The following is a 17,442-nucleotide window of genomic DNA, read 5'->3' on the forward strand; positions in this document are numbered from 1 at the left end:
GTTTGTTTTTAAACCTTTTAAAACCAGTATGTCTCACAACATATATTAAAACATTTTTTAAACCTGTTTTTTCCACAAACAATGAGATGTAACTTTGCCTTGGTAAGTAGAGGACATTAAATATAAGATGGTAAAGGCTAGAAATTTGGTTTGATCGCAGGTATATTTGAATCAGATGTGTTTTCAATAAATGCACTACCTTGGTAAAATTTAAATTACTTCTAACATGCCATAAATACACCCACAGTAACTGTAACGTGGCACAGTGGCTAATGCTGCTGTCTCATGGAAGGAGAAGGGAGTTTGAGGCAAGAACTTTAGGATAGGACAGGCCAGATTTATAACTTCACACTAAGGAAATTACAGTGGGGTTAATACACTTATAAAAGGTGGAGGAGCGGAGATTGGGAGCATGCACTGATACAGCGCGTTGCTACACCCAACATACTGTATGATGAACCACCTCAGGATCCCAAATTAGGACCCGAGTGTAGTCGTGCAAATGGTGACACCTCAGCACCACACTAGTTTGAATAAAAGAAAGCCTTGAAATTTCTAGCCTACAGTTAAAAAAGTCAAAGTTAAAGGAGGAGCATATTAAAATTTGCTTGCTTTAAGAGAGTTTCAAGAATAAAGCAAGTACCTTGGAATTATAGTTAGCTGCACAGAAAAAGTGAGTTGGAGTTACATGTAGCTGCACATGTCTGTCCAGCAGGGGGCACATGCTCCCTCTGAATGTGTTCTTTTTCTAAAGGCAACTCATAGCTTGAGGGCGGCACGGTGGCGCAGTGGTAGCTGCTGTCTCGCAGTAAGGAGACCTGGGTTCGCTTCCCAGGTCCTCCCTGCGTGGAGTTTGCATGTTCTCCCTGTGACTGCATGGGTTTCCTCCGGGTGCTCCGGTTTCCTCCCAAAGTCCAAAGACATGCAGGTTAGGTGCATTGGCAATCCTAAATTGTCCCTGGTGTGTGCTTGGTGTATGGGTGTGAGTGTGTGCATCTGCCCTGCGGTGGGCTGGCGTCCTGCCCGGGGATTTGTTACTGCCTTGTGCCCTGTGTTGGCTGGAATTGGCTCCAGCAGACCCCTGTGACCCTGTGTTAGGATATAGTGGGTTGGATAATGGATAGATGGATGGAACTCATAGCTTGAACCTGTATATATATATATATATATATATATATATATATATATTGTGGCATGCGGCTGGGGGTGGCACCTAGCCGGGACGCCCAGGAGGACCAGAGGAGGGCTCACGCCTCCTCCAGACCACGAGGGGGCAACCGCCCTGGTTCCTTTGGGGGCCATGGGTACAGAGCTGGGAAGCTCAACCCTGTAGGGGCCCGTGGTCACCGCCAGGGGATGCCCCCATGCCTGGAGAACCCTGGACCCCTGCACTTCAGCCACACCAAGAAGTGCTGGGGGGAAGACGAGTGGGGACACCCGGAGTGCTTCCGGGTATGCAGCCGGCGCTTCCGCCACACTGGAGAGTACTGGTGGGAGATTTCCGGGAAGCACCTGGAGCACATCCGGGTGCGTAAAAAAGGGGCCGCCTCCCTTCATGGAATGGCTGGAGTCGGGTGGAAGAGGACGAGGTCTTAGAGGAGAGACAGGAGGTGGCCTGAAGAGAGTGAGGCATTGTGGTTTAGCCTGGACTTTGGGGAGTCTGTGGGTTGTGTGGCACTATAACTTGTAAATAGACTTGTAAATAAACGTGTGTTGGGTGACAAAATGATGTCTGCCTGTCTGTGTCCGGCCTGTTCACCACAATATATATATATATAGTGGGGAACAGCCCGGACACAGACAGGTAGACAAGATGTTATCACCCAACACACGTTTATTATTCATATTTACTGTAATTACAGTGCACAATCCCAGTGCCGCAGCACCAATCCTCTCAAGTCCTTGGCCACAACACAATGCCTTATTAGTCTCTGGTCCGCCTCCATTCCTCTCCGCCAAGCTTCGTCCTTCTTCCTCCCGACTCTTGCCCCTGACTGGAGGGAGGCGGCCCCTTTTATTCACCCTGGAAGGACTCCAGGTGCATCCTGAGGGCTTCCGTAGCCACACCCCTGTGTGGCGGAAGCTCTGGCGGTACATCCGGAAGTCCTCCGGGTCTCCACAATCCTCTTCCCCCCAGCACTTCCGGGTGTGGTGGAAGTGCTGAGGTCCAGGGCTCCCAAGGCATCGGGGCGCACCCTGGCTGTGACCCTACGGGTCCCTACAGGGTTGAGCATGAACCCCAGCCGGGTGCCACAATATATATATATATATATATATATATATATATATATATATATATATATATATATATATATATATATATATATACCTCTTCAGTAACCATAGTCTCGCTAAGCCAGATGTCTGGAGACAACCCTGAGTGAATTTTGCTTAAAACTGGGTGAGAACAATTAGAAGATTCATTGGGTGTCACATCTCTAAATCAATCCAACGCCTCATGAAGGCGGTGCTCAAAGTAAGGGCTGTGATTTTGAACTGCAAAGTGTAGTGGTGCTCTTGTGGACCTCATTCTACAGACAGCAAACTTCTGATTATAATAAACTATATGGCCGAAAGGTCTCCTAAAAAGCCCTGTGCAGTGTAGTCTGCAGTAAATTGAGAATAGACAAAACTCATAATCCCGTTGCTGAGTCCTCCATTGCTTTTGCCTCCAAAACACTGATTAATCCTGATGCAAAAAAAAAGAAAAGAAAATGAAGCTGGTTGGAGTGCTTGACATTGCTTATTATTATCGGCTGTAACTAAACTACTCAAAGTCGCAGTGAGAATACGGGCTGTGGCTCCATCCAGTTATCTTGTTAAGCAGATATTTAGTCATAGAGGTGTCATAATGCAGCCTCATTGTTCACAAATAAGTAATCCAATGTAATTTTCTGAGAGTGCAATGTCTTGTAAATTATTATGCTAGATTGTTAAAATATTTTCTTAATAAATAAATAAGCAAAATTATGTGAAGTTATTTTAAAATGAGGGTGGATTATGTAGCTGCATAACTGATGTAGCATAGCCTTTCAAAATCTATTTTCTTTAAGTGCAGTGTGTTTTAGACGCAGTGCACTTATGAGGAAACTGGAAAATTGATACAGATGCCAGTTACAAAGTAAAGAAATTATTTAGATCCCAATCACTGTTAATTCTTATTAAAAAAAATTTTTTTCTGATAAAGTCTGTTCTTAGCTTATATGTTATTATACATCAGACATTTATCATAATTAGATTAAATGCATATAGTGGTGAAAAGTGTAAGCACTTCTTTATTCTAGTCTTCTCAGCTATGACCCGCCTTGACTTTTTGGATTAAATCCATCAACTTGACTTGCTTGAATGTAATCTTTATAACTTGACACTTGACTTGAGACGTGCATATGTAGGACTTATTCCACTCCTGCTGTTAAGTTTAACTTCAATAGGGCAGATGTGTCAAAGTCTGAAAATCTATTCTGGTATAAGCTTTAAATGTGGAGTCAGTAGCTATGGTCATTCTAAACTGATCTTGTGTGGGTGTATGTGAGTGTAGGCCCTGTGATGGACTGCTACACCATCAGGGATTGACTCCTGACTTGTCCCCAATGATCCCAAAGTAAGGTCCAGTCTTACAGGTGTTGAGAATATTATCAGTTTTTTAGTAAGTGAAATTACTATGGATGACTGAGTATGATGGACACAACAACCTTGAAATGGACTACTTGAGGTTTTAATAGTTTTACTTTTGCAAGCACTTTAAAATATTGCTCACAGTGAAATATGCTACTTTACATATGATAAAATTATAATTTGTCATGTACTCATTTATAGGCTTTCCAACAAAGGCTTTTATTTCTATAATGAACCCTAGTACTTGTTTTGTGTAATTGCTTTGCCGTTGTACGTGCTGTTTCTTCAACCTGCTTAATGGAGATTGTACAACAAATCCAAGGAAGCAGTAATTCGTAATCCAGATATAAAAATGAAAAAAGTACAAAATGCTAATCTCCAAAATGAACATTTCATTTTGAGAGACAGTTGCTTTTCCCTACTGAACTCCAAAACAGATTTTGATTTTTTGTTGTCTCTGGAGCATGAATTTTGTTCATTTTATATTTGACGTTACCATAACTATCAAGTTCTTTTCACAAATGGATTAAGTTCTTTGTCTCATGCATAGCATTTCCATAATAAAATAAATGAAATCCTCTTGCAAACTGTATGCACTCAGTTACGCAGAGGGAGAGTTTATTTTTAGCAAGATTAACTAGTACAAACAAATGTCACATATCACCGTTGGATTTAAAGTATAAAAAGGGCAGCTGCAGAACTCTGTTTTTAACCATGTTGACCTTCTGCTTCCTTGACAGAGACAGTTATGGAGGGAGGTAATTAATTGCTTCTGCCCTGGAGTGACTCTCTAGGAAGTAGCTGGTTTCTCAAAACATGCATTTCAAATAAGTCGTGTCCTTTAGATGTTGCGTGTAGCTTTGTGCTCAAGTGTTGTGGGAGGTGGATGAATGAGTTTAAGACTTTATACACAAAAACATTACAAGTTAATAAGGATGGCACTTCATTTATAACATCTAGCAGACAACAAATGTGCAATTTAAAAGATGTACCTATCCAGTGGTTTAACCACCGTTTTGGCTTAGTCTTTATCCAGAGCTTTTAAGTTTACGTGGATATAGTATTATTTTTACATACTCTTTTTTTTATATAATTGGAGTATAAATCCGCTAAATGGCTTGCTTAAAGTCACATTGTAAGTTCAAATCGGGAATTGAATCAGCAACCTTATTTCCTACAACACAGGGCATGCCACCTATTTTCCCATAGACTGTAGATGCCGCACGGGCTGGATGGACATCCCGGCCAGGAAAGGAAGCAGACCCGGAAATAAGAAATGGACAGACAGCCCCTATAGAAGCAGAGAGATTGCTAGGGAACTGTTATTCCCCCAGCACGCTAGATGGCAGCAGTCCCGGATATCCCCACCCAGTGGGAAGCCAGCAGGGCATGCTGGGAAATGTAGTCTGGGAGGGCAGCCCTGCTGGGGTCACAGGGTGCTGCAAGTGGGCGTTCCAGGGAAACAAGCTCCGTACTCAAATAATGGACTTTCGTGTGACCTGGAAGTACTTCTATCAGCCAATCGCCCTGGCACCGGAAGTACTCCTGGGTCTGTAATAAAAGGGACCGCACTCCCTTACTCAGGCTGGGTGGTAGAGAGGCAACACTTGACTGGAGGAGGGCAGTGCGGTGGTGAGAGAACATATTGTGAAGAGAAAAAGACCAGTGTTTTATGTATATTGGTAATACTTTTGGGTGTATTTAAATAAAATCTTTGTTTATTTTTGATAAAGGACTGTGTTATTGTGATCATGTTGGGGTTTGGGGCTCATTGATACCCTGGGATTATCCCAAGGCCTATTGTTCTACAAGGCGACTCACTAAAAAGTGGCCCCATGCACTATAAAGGCACCTTGTCCAGGTATTAGCAGCAGCAAACATACCCAGATGAGACTTGCCGGAAGTCCTCATGCGCAGTTTAGTTAATTTTGTTAGTTCATTCTAACAGTATATTTTGATTATGGATGTGTATGTTCAAACAAACTCCTTCAGGTTTACACACGAAGGATTCATGGAATAATATCTGAATGAATCCTCCTGCGAAAAACACAGTTCAGCAATCTGGGAAAAAGTGACGTACTTCTGGCTCTGTGAACAATGCACAAAAACCAAAAAAACTCTTCTATCCGTACTTCACAGAGTATAATTAACATTGTGGATCATCACAATAGTTGGTGATGTCATGAAGGTCATATCAAGGTGTAATTAAGAATTGGTGAACTTTTTTTTGTGTGACATCTTATAATAATGAATTGGGTTACAGAGCAATCACCATAAACTTCAAAAATGCCAAAAAGGCCTTATCCAGTGGCCAAAACCTAAAATTGTTTGCCAATCCCGCCCTCCTAAATCTTCCAAAATAACATCAAGTCTAGCTTTGAAGGTCCCTAAACTCCTCCAGTCTACCACACAGCATGTGTCTATGGTTTTCTAATGTTTGTGCAAATTTTACCCTTAACAAGTTTCCAACAGTATTCCTGTGTTTTTGTTGAACTCAATGTGATTACAATGAGATTGGAGTACAACCTGGCACTGCTGCCTCAGTTCCAGAGTTCAGGGTTCAAATCCTGGCCCCATTCATATTTGTGCAGAATCTGCACATTCTCCCTGAATTTTGGTTCAGTTTAACAGTTCTCCCCACGCACATATTGCACATTTGAAAATCGCGTGTTGTCGAGCATTGCTGATTGTCGAGTCACAGTTTGATGCAGAGTCAGTATGGCAGTGTGAGTGTGTGGCCTGCTTACTGCCTTGCAGTCAGGGATAGACAACTGACTAGTGAAACAAACGATCATTGAGCAAGCTTGCTAAATCGATTAATAAGATTAATCGATACGATTGATTAATTAATTATGACTTTCTTCACAAGAAAACTAGTAAGAAGGTGTTTAATTAAAAAGGGGTGGATATCACTTGTTAAAGCTTAATTGCAGTTTAGTTTCAGTACTATTATTGGATATTGTACAAAATTTGAACATAGATTTTTTACATCAGAACTACAAAGCAAAGGTTTTGTGATGAAATTAGATTTAAAAGCCTTTATGATAAACTAAAGCCGTAAACCCAGCTAGAAAGTGGAAGAATGTCATTTATTTCACAGGTAGGAGTAGATGTATTTTGTTATTTTCTAGTGAAAAATGACATTTTCCAGTATTCAGTCATGAAACAGGTTATCCTACGTCTTCAATGAAAAGACACATTGTATGTTTTTTTGTTAAAGTGTTGAAATTATTAACATTGTTATAGCTTCAGAATGTCAGAACTTCAATTTTAGTAACTTGAGACCATGGACAGGGCACTAGTCTTTTGCAGGCTTCACTCACACATATTCTCACCTTCAAAAACTCCACAGGAAGACCAGGGCTAAGTGTACATTGCACAGTGACCAAGGGTCTTATTTACAAACCTCTTTGCATTGACTTGAGATTGAAAGTATGCATACGCCAAAAACAAAATCAGATTTATTAAACCTGGTGTATGCATGTTTGTACACAGTTTACCCTATATAAATCTCAACCATCTTTTAAATGTGTGCATGTGAAATCACCTAAAACCTCACCTGGTTGCCACCTTAAAACAACCATAGATGGACTACGCTAATCAACTTCATACATATGCAGACACAATGCTGCAGACTTTTATTTGCTGGTAGAGCTGCTTCCTACCTGACACATCCTGACACCGCCACCTGCATTTGGAGAGTCCCATAGTGGTTTTCACAACAATAGCAGAGAGCCATCGTCTGAGCAGAAAGCCACTCTCTCCTGGTACGTGTAATGACATGATTATTGTCACAATGAATAGTATACTGTAAGCCATTTGATAAACTGAGGGTTCGGCCAGTAATGTTATCAACAAGCGAGCCATCATTTACAGCACCACCAACAAATTGTCTGCCAATGCTACTTTGTGTCAAAATAAAGGAATCATGGGTTGACCCAGGGCACCGAGCCACAATGTTTGTCAATTTTATCTTGGCATCACAGATGATTTGTGTCAAGACAGCCATTGTTAAAACCTGCTTGTGAACAGGTTGAACCCAATTTCTTTCTAATACCAGACCTATTTCAAGACACATAGTTCCAAGAGAATGGCTCTTGGGAGCCTAAATCAACTCATAAGCCAACTCATCATGGCCCATAAACTCCTGCCAGTCTCTGAAAACTTGTTCCCTTTGCATTTGACCATTTGCTTAGTCTTCAAACAGTGCCAAACATCCCATATCATGTCAGACCATTAGTCTATGAGTAAACTATAGGACATTATAGTTATAGCTTTCTGTACACATGGAGTGCATCACACCTGAGTTTTTACATAATGCAGTTATTGACAACGAGGGATTGCAGGAGTTTGTAATCCTAAAAAGAGACAACAGGAAACTGATATAAACTGACAATACAGTAATCCCTCCTCCATCGCGGGGGTTGCGTTCCAGAACCCCCCGTGAAAGGTGAAAATCCGCGAAGTAGAAACCATATGTTCATATAGTTCTTTTTATATATTTTAAGCCCTTATAAACTCTCCCACACTATTATAAACATTTCCTGCACAATTATACAGCATAAACCCTTTGTATTCTCTTAGATATTAGGTAAGATGCGTTGAAATTATGTATGTAAACACAGTTTATATACAGTAAAACCTAAATATTATTTTAAAGATATCGAGCGTCTCCGATATCACATATGTTACAGCCATTACGACAGACAGGCCACCAGCAATAAATACGTACAATGCAAGAAAAATTGTATACAGTAAAATGTGTGTACAGTGACACTAAACTATGTACATGTAATAAGTACTGTACGTAGATAATTAATTATGGTTACTCACCAACAATGACATGACGACTTGTCCGATAACGATGAGTTTAATTTTACTGCACAACAAAGGATAGCGTTACAGCTCTTCTAAAGGAGCCTCTTCAGGCGACTGTGTAGCACCGCCGTTGTTCTTCTTCCAGCACTCTTCAATCCAAATCTCTAAAGCAGATTCCATCCGGACTACTGCCTTATCACATCCACTTGCAACTCGTTTTGCGCCCTGGTTAAAGGACACTGCGGCCGTAGATCTTATATGCTTTTCCTCCTTTTTAAATAAAAAGAATCGTGGACTCACGAATGGTGTCCTGCAGCGGTGTAGCTGTTCCCTTCCTTCAACATGTCCAAAACTTTTACCTTTTCTGCAATCATTTGCATCTTCTGTTGGCGCTTGGACATGGCCCCTGAAGCAGTAGCAGGAGCACGTTAATGCTGAATGAGTGAGATGAGACTTCCTGGTTAATGCAGCACTCCGTCGCTGAGCCAATCAGCACACAGGAACTTAACTGTGTGCTCTGATTAGGTAGCTTCTCAGTCATCCGCCAATAGCGTCCCTTGTATGAAATCAACTGGGCAAACCAACTGAGGAAGCATGTACCAGAAGTAAAAAGACCCATTGTCCGCAGAAACCCGCGAAGCAGCGAAAAATCCGCGTTATATATTTAGATTTTTCTTACATATAAAATCCGCGATAGAGTGAAGCCGCGAAAGTTGAAGCGCGATATAGCGAGGGATTACTGTAAACCAAAAAAGTTGTTCAGTGCAAAGGCACCATTGACCCTCTTAAAAGGCAATTAAATTAGTCTATATGTTGTAGTGATTACTTTTGAGGTTTATTATGTTTATCACATCAAGGCACATTATAATAATGGCTCAGTGATATCAATTATTATGCGCATGAGCGTCACGTAGCTGGTTTGGCTGTATTCCCCAAGGAATCGTTTCCCACTTTCTCCAAAAAGTTGCACACGGATGGGGCTGTTGTTAAAGTACACAAATACTCCTGTCAATATTTCTTTTATAAATCCTTATATTTGCATGGAAAGTTGCATATGCACATTTCAAATTTTATAAATCTGACCCTAGACCTGAACTGTAGTGTAGAACTCTAAAGCTTTGAGGTAATTATATTAACCAATGCACTGTTTGGAGGAAATTAATATCTAAAATATTCTTGCTAAAATTTTAAAAAGTAATATTTTTTATGTGATTATATTTTCAGTTTCTGCCTGAAAGGAGAAATCTTAGATGGTAACTGTCCAGCTGTTATTGACTACACTCCCTATCTGAAGTTCACACAAAGGTATGTTTGTACAGAAAATGCTGAAGGCATAAGAAACAAAACTTTTTTTTTTTTTTTTTTTTTTACACATAAGTTAAAACACAAAAAAAATGATTCAGTTGATACTTTAAAATTTTGTAAGTCTCTTTATGCTGGTGAGATAAAACTCAGCATCTTATCTCTGTCAGGTGAATTTCTTATGATCTCTGGCTTTAAAATCAATTTAAAATCAGTAATTTCTGATATACGGCAGACTAAACTCGATCACTTCACATTGTTTGAGTCAGAACTGTTTTTACGTTTTCAGGACTAACAGAAATAAGGAAACTTAATTTTTTTTAGTTTAATATAAAGTATTAAAAAAAGGTTTATTTTTAGTAAATTTACTAACTTTGCATGTTTTGCCTTTGTCATTTTTGGTTATTGAGTGTGGGTTGATGGGCAGAAATGGCAAATGTATCCATCCATCCATCCATTTTCCAACCCGCTGAATCCGAACACAGGGTCACGGGGGTCTGCTGGAGCCAATCCCAGCCAACACAGGGCACAAGGCAGGAACCAATCCCGGGCAGGGTGCCAACCCACCGCAGGACACACACAAACACACCCACACACCAAGCACACACTAGGGCCAATTTAGAATTGCCAGTCCACCTAACCAGCATGTCTTTGGAATGTGGGAGGAAACCGGAGCACCTGGAGGAAACCCACGCGGACACGGGGAGAACATGCAAACTCCACGCAGGGAGGACCCGGGAAGCAAACCCAGGTCTCCCAACTGCGAGGCTAACCACTGCGCCACCGTGCTGCCCCAAATGTGTCCATTTAGAATTAAATCTACAATACAATAAAGAATATGACAAGGGGGGTCATGTTTTACTAACACGCTGAAGGATATGATCATAGTGGTGCATATGATATTACTTATCTGGACTTTCAGAAAGCATTTGATAAGGTGCCACATGAGAGATTAGCATCAAACTAAAAGAAGTGGGAGTTCAGGGCAATGTTTGTAGATGGGTGAAGAATTGGCTCAGACACAGGAAGCACAGGGTTATGGTACGAGGAACCTTATCAGTATTGTCTGATGGTAAGAGTGGTGTTTCACAATGATCAGTGCTAGGGCTTGCAGCTATTTTTAATATATATAAATGATTTAGATAGGTATATAAGTAGCAAGCTGGTTAGGTTTACTGATGATACCAAGATAGGTGGATTGGCAGATAATATGAAATCAGTTAAATCATTACAGAATGACTAGGGCAGCATATACAGGCTTGGGCAGATTTGTGGTAGATTAAATTTAATATCAATAAATGTAAAGTATTACACATAGGAAGTAAAAATGGTAGGTTTGAATACACAGTGGGAGGTCTGAAAACCAAAAGTACACTTTATGAGGAGAATTTAGGAGTCGTAGTTTACTATACGCTATCAACTTCAGACAGTGTTCAGTAGTTATTAAGAAAGCTAACAGAATGTTAGATTATACAGCACAATGTGTAGAGTACAAGTCCAAGGAGGTTATGCTTCAGCTTTATAACTCACTGACGAGGCCTCATCTGGAGTACTGTGTGCAGTTTTGATCTCCAGAATATAAAAAGGACATACTCTAGTAGCCTTGGAAGAAATCCAGAGAAGAACGACTAGGCTCATTCCAGGACTACAGGGGATGAGAAAAGATTAAAAGAGCTGAGTCTTTTCAGTTTAAGCAAAAGAAGATTAAGTGGTGACATGACTGAAGGGTTTAAAATTACGAAGGGAGTTAATCCAGTGGATTGAGACTGTTACTTTAAAATGAGTTCAACAAGAACATGGGAACACAGTTGAAAATTTTTTTTGCACCAACATTAGGAAGTTTTTCTTTACATGGAGAAGCATAGACACTTGCAATAAGTTGCCAGGTAGTGTGGTAGACAGTAGGACTTTAGGGATCTTCAAAATTCAATTTGATTTTATTTTGGAAGAATTACAGTAACTGTAAAGGACTGGTGACCTTTGTTGGACTGAATGTCCTGTTCTTGTCCAGATTATTCCAATATTGTAATACTTTATGAATCCACTGTACATTAAAATGCATTGCTGTCCAAAATTCATATCATTTTTTCTTTCTTGTTTGTTAATTACTTATGCATTAGAGAAGAAATATATAAAATAATAAAACCAATTACTTTCCAAACAGTAACAATGCAGCCATCTCTCATTCATTTCCTCCATTGTACACACAAAAGTCACTCAAAAAAGTATATTATATTAATATCAACTGTGGCATGGTAGTCAAGCCACTTCCTTACTGTTTCAGGCACAAGTGTTCAAATCTCCAGCCAGTCTATGTGTCTGTGTTGGATTTGATCATTTTGGATCATTTTTTTGTGATTTTCTTTTTATCAACACATTTTAAGACATTTACTCCTAAAAAATACCCCTCCTTTAACCGCCACCTTATCGTGGTGGAGGGGTTTGCGTGTCCCAATGATCCTAGGAGCTCTGTTGTCCGGGGCCCCTGGTAGGGCCACCCAAGGCAAACTGGTCCTAGGTGAGGGATGAGACAAAGAGCGGTTAAACAAACCTTCTATGATGAATGAAAACTTTGGACTGCGTTTTCCCTTGCCCGGACGCGGGTCACCGGGGCCCCCCTCTGGAGCCAGGCCTGGTGGTGGGGCTCGATGGCCAGCGCCTGGTGGCCCGGGCCTGCACCCATGGGGCTCGGCCGGGCACAGCCCGAAGAGGCAACATGGATCCCCCTGCCCATGGGCTCACCACCTATCTGGAGGGGCCAAGGAGGTCGGGTGCAGTGTGAGTTGGGTAGTGGCCAAAGGCGGGGACCTTGGCGGTCCGATCCTCGGCTACAGAAGCTGGCTCTTGGGACGTGGAATGTCACCTCTCTAAAGGGGAAGGAGCCTGAGCTACTGCGCGAGGTTGAGGTTCCGGCTAGATATAGTCGGACTCACCTCGACGCACAGCTTGGACTCTGGAACCAATCTTATTGAGAGGGGCTGGACTCTCTACCACTCTGGAGTTGCCCCCGGTGAGAGGCGCCAAGCGGGTATGGGTATACTTATTGCCCCCCCGACTTGGAGCCAGTTCATTGGGGTTTACCCCGGTGGACAAGAGGGTAGCCTCCCTCCGCCTTCAGGTGGGGGGACGGGTCCTAACTGTTGTTTGAGCGTATGCATCGAACAGCAGTTCGGAGTACCCACCCTTTTTGGAGTCCCTGGAGGGGGTGCTAGAGGGCATACCTTCTGGGGACTCCCTCGTACTGCTGGAAGACTTCTATGCTCACGTGGACAATGCCAGTGAGACCTGGAAGGGTGTGATTGGGAGGAATGGCCCCCCCCCCCGATCTGAACCCGAGTGGTGTTTTATTATTGGACTTCTGTGCTCATCACGGATTGTCCATAACGAACACCATTTTCAAGCATAGGGGTGTTCATTTGTGCACTTGGCACCAGGACACCCTAGGCCTCAGTTCGATGATCAACTTTGTGGTCGTGTCGTCAGACTTGCGGCCACATGTCTTGGACACTCGGGTGAAGAGAGGGGCAGAGCTGTCAACTGATCACCACCTGGTGGTGAGGTGGCTTTGATGGGGGGGGGGATGCCAATCAGGCCTGGAAGGCCCAAACGTGTTGTGAGGGTCTGCTGGGAATATCTGGCAGAGCCCCCTGTCAGAAGTAGCTTCAACTCCCATCTCCGGCAGAACTTCGACCACATCCCGAGGGAGGTGGGGGACATTGAGTCCGAATGGGCCATGTTCCATGCCTCTATTGTTGAGGCGGCTGACCGGAGCTGTGGCCGTAAGGTGGTCGGTGCCTGTCGTGGCGGCAATCCCCGAACCCGTTGGTGGACACCGGCGGTGAGGAATGCCGTCAAGCTGAAGAAGGAGTCCTACAGGACCTTTTTGTCCTGTGGGACTCTGGAGGCAGCTGATAGGTACCGGCAGGCCAAGCAGAATGTGGCTTTGGTGGTTGCTGAGGCAAAAACTCAGGCATGGGAGGAGTTTGGGGAGGCCATGGAGAACGATTTTCGGACGGCTTCAAGGAGATTCTGGTCCACCGTCCGGCGTCTCAGGAGGGGGAAGCAGTGCAGTGTCAACACTGTATATGGTGGGGATGGTGCACTGCTGACCTCGACTCGGGACGTTGTGGGTCGGTGGGGGGAGTACTTCGAAGACCTCCTCAATCTCACTAGCCTGGGGACTCGGAGGTGGGCTCCCCCATCTCTGGGACTGTGGTCACCGAGGTGGTCAAAAATCTCCTTGGTGGCAGGGCCCCAGGGGTGGATGAGATACGCCCAGAGTTCCTCAAGGCCCTGGATGTTGTAGGGCTGTCATGGTTGACACGTCTCTGCAACATCGCATGGACATCAGGGACAGTGCCTCTGGATTGGCAGACCGGGGTGGTGGTCCCCCTCTTTAAGAAGGGGGACTCGGAGGGTGTGTTCCAACTACAGAGGGATCACACTCCTCAGCCTCCCTGGAAAAGTCTATTCAGGGGTTCTGGAGAGGAGGGTCCGTCGGATAGTCGAGCCTCGGATTCAGGAGGAACAGTGTGGTTTTCATCCTGGTCGCGGAACAGTGGACCAGCTCTACACCATTAGCAGAGTCCTGGGGGGTGCATGGGAGTTCGCCCAACCAGTCTACATGTGTTTTGTGGACTTGGAAAAGGCATTCGACCATGTCCCTCGGGGAATCCTGTGGGGGGTACTCTGAGAGTATGGGGTACCGGACCCCCTGATAAGGGCTGTTCGGTCCCTGTACGATCGGTGCCAGAGCTTGGTCTGCATTGCCGGCAGTAAGTCGAAACCGTTTCCAGTGAGAGTTGGACTCCGCCAGGGCTGCCCTTTGTCACCAATTCTGTTCATAACTTTTACGGACAGAATTTCTAGGCGCAGCCAGGGCGTTGAGGGGGTCCGGTTTGGTGGACTCAGGATTGGGTCACTGCTTTTTGCAGATGATGTTGTCCTGTTTGCTTCATCAGGCCGTGATCTTCAGCTCTCTCTGGATCGGTTCGCAGCTGAGTGTGAAGCGGCTGGGATGGGAATCAGCACCTCCAAATCCGAGACCATGGTCCTCATCCGGAAAAGGGTGGAGTGCCCTCTCAGGGTTTGTAGCAAGATCCTGCCCCAAGTGGAGGAGTTCAAGTATCTCGGGACCTTGTTCACGAGTGAGGGAAGAATGGAGCGTGAGATCGACAGGCGGATCGGTGCGGCATCCGCAGTAATGCGGGCTCTACATCGGTCTGGCGTGGTGAAAAAGGAGCTGAGCGGCAAGGCGAAGCTCTCAATTTACCAGTCGATCTATGTTCCTACCCTCACCTATGGTCATGAGCAATGGGTAGTGACCGAAAGAACGAGATCGCGAATACAAGCGGCTGAAATGAGTTTCCTCCGTAGGGTGTCTGGGCTTTCCCTTAAAGATAGGGTGAGAAGCTCAGTCATCCGGGAGGGTCTCAGAGTAGAGCCTCTGCTCCTCCACATCGAAAGGAGTCAGATGAGGTGGCTCGGGCATCTGATCAGGATGCCTCCTGGAAGCCTCCCTGGTGAGGTGTTCCGGGCACGTCTAACCGGGAGGAGGCCCAGGGGAAGACCCAGGACTCGCTGGAGGGACTATGTCTCTTGGCTGGCCTGGGAACGCCTTGGGATTCCCCCGGAAGAGCTAGAAGAAGTGGCCAGGGAGAGGGAAGTCTGGGCATCTCTGCTCAAGCTGCTACCCCCGCGACCCGACCTCAGATAAGCAGAAGAGTATGGATGGATGGATGGTGTGGAACGAGCCCCGGACACAGACAGGCAGACATGTTAATTTGCACCACCACACGTTTATTTACACTACTATTTACAAAGTCTTGTGCCACACAAACCCCAATCTCCCCCAAAGTCCAGGCCAACCACACTTTGCCTTCTTCGGACCACCTCCTTTTCTCTTTCTCTGACCTCGTCCTGCTTCCACCTGACTCCAGCCTCGAATGAAGGGAGGCGGCCCCTTTTATTCATACTCGGATGTGCTCCAGGTGTGCACCGGCAGTCTTCCACCCGACACGCCCCAGTGTGGCGGAAGTGCCGGCTGTCTCCCCGGAAGCACTCCGGGTGTTCCCTCTCTTCTTCCCCCCAACGTTTCCTGGTGTGGCGGAAGAGCTGGGGTCCAGGGTCCATCAGGCACAGGGATGCCCCCAATACAACCAGGGTGGTCGCCCCCTCGTGGTCTGGAGAAGGCATGAGCCCTCCTCCTGTCTCCCCGGGCATCCCGGCCGGGTAGGAACCCCAGCCAGGTGCCACAATGGATAGAAAATATCTGTGGATAATGGGAATAGGATCTCTTTATTTGAATTTTAGATAAGAAATGTAATTCAGCTATTCGGATAATAGAATAATATTCTATAACACAAATAATAATTAATAATAAGAATGATATTCTTCATTAATTTGTGCAAAGCATGATATAATTCAGCTACAAATTCTACCTCATGTACATTCTTCTTCTTCTTTCGGCTGCTCCCATTGCCACAGCAGATCATCTTCTTCCATATCTTTCTGTCCTCTGCATCTTTTTCTATTACACCCATCACCTGCATGTCCTTTCTCACCACATCCATAAACCTCCTCTTAGTCCTTCCTCTTTTTCTCTTGCCTGGCAGCTCTATCCTTAGCATCCTTCTCCCAATATACCCAGCATCTCTCCTGTGCACATGTCCAAACTCATTTCTAATCCTATCCATCCTCGTCACACCGAGTGCAAATCTTAGCATCTTTAATTCTGCTACCTCCAGCTCTGTCTCCTGCTTTCTGGTCAGTGCCACCGTCTCCAACCCATATAACATAGCTGGTCTCACTACCGTCCTGTAGACCTTCCCTTTCACTCTTGCTGATACCCATCTGTCACAAATTACTCCTGACACTCTTCTCCACCCATTCCACCCTGCCTGCACTCTCTTTTGCACCTCTCTTCCACAATCCCCTTTACTCTGTACTGTTGATCCCAAATATTTAAACTCATCCACCTTCGCCAACACTTCTCCTTGCATCCTCACCATTCCACTGACCTCCCTCTCATTTACACACATGTATTCTGTCTTGTTCCTACTGACCTTAATTCCTGTCCTCTTTAGAGCATATCTCCACCTCTCCAGGGTCTCCACAACCTGCTCCCTGCTATTGCTACAGATCACAATGTCATCAGCAAACATCATAGTCCAAGGGGACTCCTGTCTAATCTCGTCTGCCAACCTCTCCATCACCATTGCAAATAAAAAAGGGCTCAGAGCTGATCCCTGATATAATCCCACCTCCACCTTGAATGCATCTGTCACTCCTACCGCAGACCTCACCACAGTCACACTTCCCTTGTACATATCCTGTACAACTCTTACGTACTTCTCTGCCACTCCCGACTTCCTCATACAATACCACAGCTCCCCTCGAGGCACCTTGTCATATGCTTTCTCCAGGTCCACAAAGACGCAATGCAACTCCTTCTGGCCTTCTCTATACTTCTCCATCAACATCCTCATAGCAAACATCGCATCTGTGGTGCTCTTTCTTGGCATGACACCATACTGGTACTCACTAATCATCACCTCACTTCTTAACCTAGCTTCCACTACTCTTTCCCATAACTTCATGCTGCAGCTCATCAATTTTATCCCCCTGTAGTTACTACAGTCCTGCACATCCCCCTTATTCTTAAATACTGGCACCAGTACACTTCTTCTCCACTCCTCAGGCATACTC

The 17,442-nt window shown here is 44.4% G+C and overlaps 1 protein-coding gene across 3 annotated transcripts in view; it reads left to right on the top strand.

Annotated features, from left to right (window-relative positions):
* rundc3b (RUN domain containing 3b) overlaps positions 1–17,442 on the top strand; it is a 258,113-nt gene that overhangs the window by 177,009 nt on the left and 63,662 nt on the right. For all 3 annotated transcript variants that reach the window (XM_028817131.2, XM_028817132.2, XM_051936028.1), the window contains exon 6: positions 9,658–9,738. In XM_028817131.2, the coding sequence (XP_028672964.1) occupies positions 9,658–9,738 (81 nt within the window). The remainder of the gene's footprint in view (positions 1–9,657; positions 9,739–17,442) is intronic.

Source organism: Erpetoichthys calabaricus, chromosome 13 (assembly GCF_900747795.2).
Source record: "Erpetoichthys calabaricus chromosome 13, fErpCal1.3, whole genome shotgun sequence".
NCBI classification, from domain to species: domain Eukaryota; kingdom Metazoa; phylum Chordata; class Cladistia; order Polypteriformes; family Polypteridae; genus Erpetoichthys; species Erpetoichthys calabaricus.